Raw genomic sequence first — 11,908 nt, forward strand, 5'->3', positions numbered from 1 at the left:
TTATATTTGATTTTTTTCTTAGCACTATTAAGGACAGAAAAAGTTCTCATTCAGTTTAGAAATATTTTCATAAAAGTTTAATAAGAAAATGATAGTCTTTTCAATAAATGTTTCCATTTCAGTTGAAAACCAAATAAATCTTGACTACTGCCTTTATTAGTCATACCATACAAAAATCATTTCTAGGTTGGTTACAGTTCTAAATGTTAAAGAAAAAACAGGCTTATAGAAAAAAGCATAAAATAATATTTTCATAATGTTAAAATATGTTAAGATTTTTTAAACATGAGATAAACAACACTAAGGAGTAAAAAAATAATAATTTTGACTACATTGAAAATAAGAACTTCTTTTAATGTAATTTAATAAAGATTTAAATGACTCATATTTCCTGATTTCAGAATGTACTACAAAGCTACAGTAAACAAAACAATGTGGTACTTGCATAAAGACAGACAAATAAACCAATGAAATAGAAGAGAATGACCAGAAATAAGCCCTCACATATATGGTCAAGTGATTTTTCACAAGGATACCAAGATCATTCAATAGAGAAAAGATAGTTTGTTGTTGTTGTTGTTGTTTTTAACAAATGGCATCAGGAAAACTGAATATCCCCATGTAAAAGAATGAAGTTGGACTCTTACCTCACACCATATACAAAAACTAAGTCGAAATGGACCACGGACAGACCTAGTCATAAGGCCTAAAACTCTAACCTCTTAGAAAAAAAAAAGAAAGAAAGAGCAAAGGATCTACAACATAGAATTTGGCAGTAATTTTTTTTGGATACCACACCAAAGGCACATGCAATGAAAGAAAATATAGACAAATTGGACTTCATGAAAATGTAAAAGTTTTGCCCATCAAAAGACACCATTATTAGAGAAAAAAGGCAACTTATAGAATGAGAAAAGTATTGCAAATCATACATCTGATAAGGGATTGATATCCAAGGTATATAGAGAACTATTTTTACTTAAGTATACATAAAGAAACAATCACTATTTTTTGCAGAATACTTTTCAGACATGTACCAGGTTTCAAAATGTATAATACATGGAATAAATTATAGAAACATTTTGTCCAGTAATGGTCTTGGAAAAAAAGAAACAAAAGCAACCAATTCAAAAAATGAGCAAACGACCTGAATAGACATTTCTCAAAAAAAAAAAAAAAAAAGATATGCAAAAGCCATTAGGCATACGAAAAGATGTTCAACATCACTAATCATCAGGGAAATGCAAATCAAAACTATAATAGGATACAACCTCATTTCCATTAAGGTGGCTACTATCTAAACAAACAAACAGAAAATAAGTGTTGGTGAGGATGCAAGTAACTGGAATCTTTGCACAGTTTTGGTAAGAATATAAAATGGTAGAGCCACTGTGAAAAACAGTCTAGTGCTTCCTCAAAAAACTACAACTTGACAGCAGTACAAATGAACCTAGAGGACATTATGTTTAACGATATAAATCAGGCACAGAATAATTCCACATGGTCTTATTTATGTATGGGTGCAAAAATGTTGAGCTCATGAAGTAGAGAACAGAATTGTGATTTTTGGAGTCTCAGAAGGGAGTGGGAGGGGAGGATAGGAAGAGGTTGGTTAAAGAATACAAAATTATTTTTAAAACTAAAAATAAAATTACCATATTATTAGCAATTCCATTTCTGCGGACACATCCAAAAAATTGAAAGCAAGGTCTCAAAATGATGTTTGGATATCCATGTTTATAGCAGCATTATTCACAATAACTAAAATCGGCAAGCAACCCAAGTGTCCCTCAACAGATGGATGGTTAAACAAAATGTGGTATATACATACAATGGAATATCATTCAACCTTAAAAAGAAAGGAAATTCTAATGTGTGCTGAAATACAAATGACTCTTTAGGATATTATGCTAAGTGGAATAAGCCAATCACAAAAAGAAAAATACTGTAGAATTCTACTTATATGAGCTACACAGAAAAGTCAAATTTATAGAGGCAGAAGGTAGAATGGTGGTTGCTAGGGGCTGAGGAAAGGAGAGAATGAGGAGTTACTTTTTCAATGAATATGGAGTCTCCATTTTATAAAATTGAAATAGTTTTTGAGATTGATGATGGTGATGGTTGCACAATATTATGAATGTATTTAATACCACTGAACTGTACACTTAAAAATAGGTAAAGTGGTAAATATTATATGTATTTTACCACCATAAAAACTTTGGAAAAATATAAATGAAAATTTTAAATGTGCCATAAAGAGAATGAAATGAAAAGCCAAATAGCTGGAAGAAGATATGTGTAGTACATATATATGACATGGAACTTATACCCAGAATATTTATATAAATCAACTTTTTTAATTAGAAAAATCCACAAAAAACAGTTGAGCAGTACTGTATTAAAGAGCCAGTGCCTAATCAGCCAACATGAAATGGTGCTCAATTTTACTTATCATCAGGGAAATGCAAATAAAACCGCAATGTGATACCCATACACGTCTTTAAGACAGCTTAAACTAAAAAGATAGAAACTGGAAAGTATCGATGAGGATGAGAAGAAATTGGAACTCCAATACATCATTTGTGACAGTGTAAACTGTTACAACCATTTTGGAAAACAATTTGCTAGTAACCACCAGAACTGAACATATGCATAAACTATTCCAATTCTAGGTGTATCCCAAACAGGAAAGGATAATTGTGCTTACAAACAAGTATGTACAATAATCTCATGATACTGCTAATTGTAGTAACTAAAAATTGGAAACTACCCAAATGTTCGTCAACAAGAAAAGGAAAGAACAAATAAGTAGTGGTAAATTTACACAGTGAAATTATTCACTTATGAGAAAAACATGCACAAATTTCATAAACAAAATGTTGAACCAAAGACACAAGCATATCCAGAATATAATTTATTTGTATAAAATGCTTGAAAATTGGCAAAAACTTCAGAAATCAAATAGCAATACCTTGAGGTGTGGTTAATGATTGAATATGGGCACAAGATTGTAGAGGAGGTCATCTGGGATACTTGTAATGTTTTGTTTTCTGTCTTGTGTGCTAGTTACATGAGTGTGCTCACTTTGTGAAATAGTCTCAAGCTATAAACCTAAGGCTTATCTGTTTTTACATTACCTCAAACTTCAAGAAAGCATTCCATTTCTTGATTTGGGCACTGGCTTCATCGATACATTCACTCTGAAAATTCATGAAGCTGCATATATATGATTTGTGAATTTTAAAGTATATACACTGAACTTCAAAAATAAGTTTAACTAAAATATGAAAGGAAAGAAACAAAACAGGTGATTATATATTCTTCTATCTCTAAATCAGCCATGACATACATAATTTGAAATGGAATAGAAAGAAGCCGCTGGTCCCCTCTCCATGTCAGCAGGAGTACTTCTTATGCCTTTCTCCTACAATCATGACAAACATCTACCTTTGTCATATCTTTATCATTTGCCCTACAAGTTCATGTTTCTGGAATAATGAAGGGACAAGAAAAAGAAAAGGAAAGGTAGGGTTTTAAAAATTGGGGGGACTTATTTGTTTTACTCCCTGAATGCTTTATATTTCCACCTTTTTCCCCTTAGCACCCTTAAACCCAGGCTTCAGCTTATTTGAGAATTATGGTGCAAGTTATTCTTGGTCATTGTTTTTTACTTTGATTCTTAACATAATAGTATAAACAAAATGTTTAATGTCTAATGGGAATGGTCAATAGAAATAAACCAGATAATCAAATAAGCAAAATTGATTGTCATTTCATAATCATTTCTTGAAATATTTTGAGCAAAATTTGTGAAGGAGTTATCAAACTTTTTATAAACGCCTCCCTATGGATTACTGAATATCTATAAACTATAGAGCTAGAACCCAGAGGAATCAGGGTTAAACTTAGCTGCGTTTAATCCTCAGTTGAGTCTTTAAAAAAACCTCTCTCTCTTAACTTTCAAATCTAGAAATGAAAATAATGGTTCCTTCCAATGAGATGAACTGTAACATCACTTGGTACTTTATAAATTTACTGCTCTTGCTATAATTAAATTATAAATAAAATAATTATAATTATAGATTATACAACTATAATTATAAATGAAAAGCACTTATTATCATAACTTAGGTTTTAACATTTTTTGCTTTAATTATACTAGCATGATTATAGCCTTGTAAGATAAAACGACTGTGGTATAAACAGAAGTGTTTATCCTGGGATTTTTATGATGAAATAAAAACAAAAACATTTAAAAATATTTGCTGTAGATGTACCTATTAGGACACTTTAAAAATTCTTAATACTTTCATACCAGTATTTCATCCAAGTTCTGGGCACTGCTTCCATTACTTTTGCTACAATTCCTTTTATGATATGATTACTGAAATCTCTATTCACTGCCAGGTGCAGGGCTCAGGCCAGTAATCTCAGCACTTTGAAAGGCCAAGGTGAAAGGATTGGTTGAGGCCAGAGCAAAATAGTTAGACCTTCTCTCTAAAACACAAACCAATTTAGCCTCATGTGGTGGCCAGTGACTGCAGTCCTAGATACTCAGGAGGCTGAGATGGGAGAGTTGCTTGAGCCCAGGAGTTTGAATCACTGCACTCCAGCCTGCATGACTGAGTGAGACTCTGTTGAAAGAAAGAAAGAAGAAAGAAAAAAGAGAGGGGGGAGGAAGGAAGGGAGAGAAAGAGAGAGAAAAGAAAAGAGGGAGAGACATTCCCTTGGCTAAAATCATAAAGGAGTTCAGTCCAAAGAAACTGTCCCTTTAGAGTCTCGTGAAAGCTTCTGACCCCCATTTCATGACATTTTAAATTTAAGTATCAACCATGTTTTCCTTCATTAAGTGCCCCAATGTATTATATTGTGCAACTAAATTCTCACTTGACTGCAGTATTTAATCCACTTGCAAATAGGGTTGTAAAGGAATAAAAAATAAGTCACTGAGAAGCATTTAACATAATTTAAAAATCAACAATAAATTTGCCCAAATATTTAATAACATATTAATTTAAACAAGGGTTAGAAAGCATGTTAGTACTTTTTTGAAACAAAAATCAATTCTCCCATTTACTAGCTTCATAGCCACTGTTGACGAACCTATTAGTTTTTGTTTTTCAGCCTTCCCTTTGAAAGAAGCTTAGTAAAAATCAATGAAGTAATATCCAGGATCTCAGTCTCATTAACATCTTCCGGATCACAAATTTCAATTATTCTCTGCCTGAGTTATCACAATGCAAACTGGAGAATGAAGGGTAAACACAAGCAAATGAGATAAAATCTATTAAAAGATCGAGAGACACCAGACACAAATGGGCTAAAAGAAGAAAAAGAAGAATTCAAAGTTATACGTTTTGGTTACACACCGAGAGGTTAGGAAGAACAAAACGAATTGAGATTACCTGTTATAGAAATAGGCGGTTTCTGGGAGCTGTCCAATGTCCTGAGTGAACCATCACAGCCACAACTTACCCCTTCATAGGGACTGATGTCCTCAGCGGTTCTCTTTTGAACCGGAATGTTTCTACATTCATCTTTTTAGGCTGCTTCTTCTACTCTACCTTAAAAATTATCTTCTAATCTGTCACTTTTACCCAATGGGTCTTTTAAGTAAATCTTTACACAGTACTGTGTAATTAAGTAAATATAATTATTGGCAAACAAGGAAAAAAAAGAACCCGTTTGTTAAAATATTAGGGATACTAGAGATAATATAAAATCAGGAAAATCTTATTTTTCTTATGCCAAATTTAAAATTTATCTCAAAAAATAATGACCTAATGATAGCCAAAAGTCTTCCTTATATATAATGCAATAAATAATTGTTTCTGCTCTTAAATCTTAATGTAGGACAACACAAATCAATGAGGAAAATACGCCAGATGGAAGTGTTAGGTTTTTTCTTTGTTCAGAAACAAATACTCGCTCCGCAACTTAAAAGTCGGAGGACTTCTCAGCAGAGGACTCCTTGGCTTATCAAGGGCAAACCGCATTTCTGAAAGGAGCTTGAAGTGGTTTTGTTTGTGGGGAGAGTTTGCAAAATGTCCTGAGCTTAAATTTCTCATTTTATTGCCATTATAACTTTTCCTCTTGGAATAAAATCCTCTATTTTACATGACTAGGAGGTAAAGTAAGGAAAGGAAAGTCAAGTATCTCAATTGTTAAGCTGATTGCCTCCAAACAGACTTTCGAAGTCAGGGTTTGTAACGTGGCAGGAGAGCTGTTTGCGATGCCCTGGAAAGAAAAAGAAAGCCGGTTCCAACAGCGACTCTAGGGAATGCACTCTCGGCCCCCCTGCCATGCTTACTTAAGCTAATGGAAGGTCTTGCCTTTCAGCAGCCGCTGCACTGGGATACCAGACAAACAGCTACCCTCGATCCCAGGCAGGCAGGGCCCCTCTTCAGGACATCATTAAAAGCGCATGCACTTGCTCCACATCCATTGGCAGATGGTGGCAAGATTCAAGACTCCTACCCTGAAGTCAAGGAGAAGCCATCGCGCTGGAAAACATCCTCGCTTTGAAAATCCAAAACGAAATTAAAGAACTACACGAGATAAGGAGCCTAGAGAACATTAGTTGGCTGCAGGGGTGAGGAGAGACACAAAAAGCACAGCAGGTAAGAGCTGGGGGTTTTTGCCAAGAAGGAACTGTCCCGGGTGGCGCAGAGAAAAGGATCTCAGAACTGGAGTCCTGTCCCTTTGAGTCTTCCATGCGTGCTCAAGCTTGTCATCTTCCATAAGCTTCGAGAGGAGGGATGTTGTCAGAGCATTCCTTATCGCTGCGACTAATCCTGTTATCAGCTTGGTGATAAATATTTAATGTTCCCTGGCCCTTCGGTGATGATGCCCCATCAGATTCAAGGCTGTTAAGAATCCCCACCAGCAGCCTCGCTCCTCCCTGCGGAAAACCGATGAGAGGCAGGGCCAAGCCGAAGCGATGGCGGCCTATCCGGAGAGCTGCGTGGACGCCACGGTGCTGGGCTTCGTTGCAGACCTGTCCCTGGCCTCCCCGAGACGCCCTCTCCTCTGCGACTTCGCACCTGGGGCCTCCTTCAGGGACCCAGCCCTTGCGCTCCGAGAGGGAAGACCCAGGAGGATGGAGCGGTTTGAGGAGGGGGGCCCAGAAGAAGAGGACCAGGGGGACGGGGAAGAGGAGGAGGAAGAGGAGCGCGGGAGAGGCACCTCCCTATTAGGCCGCCCCAAGAGGAAAAGAGTGATCACCTACGCCCAGCGCCAGGCCGCCAACATCCGCGAGAGGAAGCGGATGTTCAACCTCAACGAGGCCTTTGACCAGCTGCGGAGGAAGGTGCCCACGTTTGCTTACGAGAAAAGGCTGTCCCGGATCGAGACCCTCCGCCTGGCCATTGTCTACATCTCCTTCATGACCGAGCTCTTGGAGAGCTGCGAGAAGAAGGAAAGCGGCTGAGCCGGGTGGGGAGAGTGCCCCCTCCTCGTCTGGGCGCGCTCGGGCTGGGGTGTGTCGGGACCGGGCGCGGGGTGCGGCCGGAGGGCAAGGAGGGACGCCCCAAGACAGAACGTCTGGCCTTCTGGAGCTCGGGTTAGGGATTGTAAGATCCCCAAGACCCCCGAGCAGAGTGGCTGCTGTAGAGTTCTTACCTACGCGACTACCCGTCCTAAGTGGAGTCGGTGTCAGGGGAGAGCCGGGAAGTCAGAGCGCTTGAGGATAAGGGGCCGTCCAGGCTGCTTCTGTGGGTTGGGTGGGTGGGAAGCAAACCCTCCTCGGAAATGGCAGACTTTGGAGCGTCTATAGAATCTAATCTCTCCTCTTTACCCTTTTTTTTTTCATAGAAATAATAATGTAGAAATTCTTACTTTTTAAAAAGCTTCAAGAGTCGGTGCCACGCCATCCCCGGCAGGCGCTCCAGCGGGCGCCTGCGTGGAGGATCTGGAGCAGACGCCCCGAGGGGCTCAGGATCATCTCTCTGGTCCTCCGAGGCGTGTCCAGGAACTGAGAGAAGGGAAAATGGAAGGCAGAGCAGTCGAGGGGAACTGCTGACAAAGTGCGACCTCTGCGAAGGGACATCCTTCCTGTCTTCCTTTGCCTCTTCCTCCCCTACCTTTCTCTCTCCCCTGCGCCAGCCCTCTCTTTCTTTCTCTCTCTCTCTTTCCACCTAGTTGATCCCAGAGGGACCATAGCTCCCTGTCCCAGGGCCACAGTGGTGTGGAGTCAGTGTCTTAGCCAGAGTGCCATTCTACGCTTTGCATCTTAAGTGCAGCGTCAGCTTCCGGTTCCAGTGCCTTCAGGCCCCAGCCAGAGTAAGGGACGAGTGCACTTGGGTCACTTCTGGGCCTGCAGCGGGCCTTGGGCGCCCTATGGCTTAGCCGACAGCCGGCGCTACCAACTCTGTGAAGGGGCTTGGATCTTTCTAGGAGCAGTGCCGCCTGAGCGCGCACTTTGACATTTTTAGCACTAGGGAGGAAAGATGTCTTTCACTCTTATGGCTTCTAGAGACTACCAGGAGAGACAAAAAGTCTAAAGAGGAGACGCGTTCAGACGCCTTGCAAAACGGCTGCCACGCAGAAGTTGAAGCGGGTCCATGCTGAGAGGCTGCCTCCAGTTTGGACCCCACTCTATTCCAGGAATCTCCCTTCTAGGTGATGTGCCAGAACTGGGGTCTTTTAGAAAGGAGGGAGTACCTGAGGAGAGGAACCTGATTGAATAATTCCCCCCAAACGTAAATTTAGTAATCCTAAAGGATAATCCCCAGTGATTATTCCAACACTTTATTTTGCCCCTCTTTATGCACAGGAATAGGCAGGCGCCTGTGAGAACACCTAATTCACTTAATCATGCTTTCAGAAATAGAATTCATTTCATTAATAGGTAATATATACTTCTAGAAAGTCTGGAAAACAAAAGTTCAAAAAAGAAAAAAACCGAATCACCCCACATTACCATATTGTTAGCATTTTCATCTATTTCTTTCCAGTCTTTTTCCCCCCTATGCAGTTATAAATTCAATATATTTAACTAATTCAACATACTTTGGGATACTGATATTTTTTCACTTGACATTCTAGAAGGTGCAATTGTTTTCCCTTAACTTGAAATATTATTCAAATGTGGTTTTGATTACCATATCTTATTGTCATATCCATGTATCACAACATCAGCCCTTTACAGATAGCTATTTCCTTTTTTAAAAAAATAAATGATGCTGCTAAGAGCATTCTTGTAAATGTCTTCTCTGTCTATTACTATTTCCTAATATTTGATGCCTAGAAGTGAATTTTCTGGATTTAAGTTTGTGGATACAAATGGCCAGATTCCCTTTTTGGTGGGTTCTGCCAGTTCACTCTCCCATCCTCTAGCATTGCAGGAATTTGCCTGTTTCCAAGCCCCATCATTAGTACTTTGAACATTTAAAACTTTTGTTAGTTTTCCTTTCCATAGGACCTGGGTTGGTTCTGAAATGAGCCACTGCTCCCAAAATGTTTTTTTTTACTTTTGCTGTGTCTTTCCACGAATAATTTTTCCAATTCTACCATAAGAAAGAACATTAGGATAAACAGGTAAAATAAAAAAATATAAGCAGCTAACACCAAACAACAACAAAACCCACAGAGTGTTGTTTTTCCTTTTCTTTTTTTTTTTTTTTGGAAAGAAAGAAAAAAAAAGGAGGGAGAGGAAGAAAGAGGAAGAAAAAGAGGGAGGGGGAACGGGAATGTAGCTTTATTCTAAAAATGGGTATTAATAATGGCCAATCAATATTTTGTGTATTTAAGGTGGAGAATGTATATTTTGTGTTTAAATACACTCCATTTTAAATAATGGAGAGCTCTATAAATATTTATTGAGTTTACTTGTTCTGGATCTGAGTTCAAGTCCTGGATATCCTTATTAATTTTCTGTCTCGTTGAGTCTAGATCTCTTTATGGATCTTATGTATCTAGGTGTTAGGATCGTTAGCTCTTATTGTTGCATTGATCCTTTTACCACTATATCTTTGTTGCTTTGAAATCTATTTTATCAGATGCGAGAATTGCACCTCCTGCTTTTTATTTATTTATTTATTTTTGCTCTCCATTTGGTTGGTAAATCTTTCTCCATCCCTTTGTTTTGAGTCTTCATGTATCTTTGGATGTGAAATGGGTTTGGATGTAGCATACCATTAGGTTTTGGCTGTATCTTTTGATTGGGGGATTTAGTCGATTTAAATTTAGTGTTACTGCTACTTGATGTTAACTGGCTATTTTATCCATTCGTTGATGTAAATTCTTCTTTATGTTGATGCTCTTTACTTTTTGGTATATTTTTGGAAAGGCTAATACTGGTTGTTTCTTTCTATGTGTAATGCTTCTTTAAGAAGCTCTTGTAAAGCAGGCCTGGTGGTAATAAAATTTCTGAGTACTTGCTTGTTCATAAAAGATTTTATTTTTCCTTCAATTGTGAAGCTTAGTTTGGTGGGATATGAAATTCTGGGCTGAAAGTTCTGTTCTTTAAGGATGTTGAATATCGGCCTCTACTCTCTTCTGGCTTGTAGGGTTTCTGCTGAGAAATCTGCTGTAAGTCTAATAGGCTTCCCTTTGTGGGTAACCTGACCTTTCTCTCTGGCTGCCCTTAGTATTTTCTCCTTTGTTTCAGCCCTGGTATATCTAATGATTATGTGCCTGGGGGTTGCTCTTCTTGAGGAATATCTTTGTGGTGTTCTCTGTATTACCTGGGTTGAATATTGTCCTGCTTTGCTAGATTGGGAAAGTTTTCCTGAATAATATCCTGAAGAGTATTTTCCAGCTTGGATTCATTCTCTTTGTTGTATTCAGGTACACCTATCAAATGTAAATTATCCTTTTTTCTCTATTCTTGTCTTCTCATTTTATTTCATTAAGTAGGTCTTCAACCTCTGATATCCTTTCTTCTGCTTGATCAATTTGTCTATTCAAACTTGTGCATATTTTGCTAAGTTTTTGTGTTGTGTTTTTCAACTCCATTAGTTCATTTATATTCCTCTCTATATTGTCTATTCTTGTTAGCATTTCGTCAAGCCTTTTTTCAAAGTTCTTAGTTTCTTTACATTGGGTTAGAACAAGTTCTTTTAACTCCCAGAAGTTTCTTATCATCCACCTTCTGAAGCCTACTTCTGTTAATGTTTTTTCTTATTCTTCTAACAGTGCAAGTTCTCCTAGAAATTAAACATCATTCTTAAAAAAAAATCATCTGAAAGTGTTAAATAAGTAAAAGGAAAGAAAAGTAGTTCCAATCTAGGAATTCTTAATATGTTTTTTAAAGAACAAGTTTTGAAAACCAGAAATAAAGCAAAACTGTGTAGCCAGGGACCATCAACATTGCTGGATCCTGAGGAGTAAATACAGCCACACATTGTCCTTAGTCTTCCCCCTCATATTCTAATATATTTTATTCCTAGTAGGCAAATAATATTCCTCTAGTGAATACCTCTTCAACATAGTAAATAATATCTTAAAAACTTCTAAATGAAAGTTATTTTCTTGTTATCACTAGAGGAATTATATCCATCCTTCTATAAAAAAATTTTTAACAGTTTATAAATGCTTTGTATTTGTAAGTTTTACATGTTTAGGAACTGTCTCAAATGCAGTCTTTTAAGATATTTTCATAATAATTTTAGTCAGAGTAATTTGAAGCCAGGTAAGGATCAGAGACACATATAAAGGGATTGACTTATTCCCTTCATCAAATATCAATAGAGATAAGACAAAATGATCCACATCCTGAACTTAAATAGAGAATACCTCCATATTCTGACCCTTGACTTTTCTACACATTATTTTAACTTTAGTTTTCCTCATGTTAGATCCATAAAATCAGTGTACCTGTAATACAAGAGTTGTGTGTGTGTGTGTGTGTGTGTGTGTGTGTGTGTGTGTGTGTTTTAGATGGCGTCTCACTCTGTTGCCAGGCTGG

The 11,908-nt window shown here is 37.8% G+C and overlaps 1 protein-coding gene and 1 long non-coding RNA gene across 2 annotated transcripts; one reads left to right on the forward strand and one right to left on the reverse strand.

Moving 5' to 3' along the window:
- Positions 1-62: 62 nt before the first annotated feature.
- LOC118143669 (uncharacterized) lies at positions 63-7,996 on the reverse strand. Its single transcript, XR_004727957.3, has 2 exons — positions 7,837-7,996; positions 63-6,237 (listed from the first exon to the last, which is right to left on the reverse strand). It is a non-coding gene; the product is annotated as an uncharacterized LOC118143669 (long non-coding RNA).
- On the forward strand, positions 6,427-10,020 carry FERD3L (Fer3 like bHLH transcription factor). The gene has a single exon (XM_017975269.4). It carries the CDS (start codon positions 6,941-6,943, stop codon positions 7,427-7,429), a length of 489 nt encoding a protein of 162 aa, XP_017830758.1. The 5' UTR covers positions 6,427-6,940; the 3' UTR covers positions 7,430-10,020.
- The last annotated feature ends 1,888 nt before the right edge of the window (positions 10,021-11,908 follow it).

This window comes from Callithrix jacchus, chromosome 11 (assembly GCF_049354715.1).
Source record: "Callithrix jacchus isolate 240 chromosome 11, calJac240_pri, whole genome shotgun sequence".
NCBI classification, from domain to species: domain Eukaryota; kingdom Metazoa; phylum Chordata; class Mammalia; order Primates; family Cebidae; genus Callithrix; species Callithrix jacchus.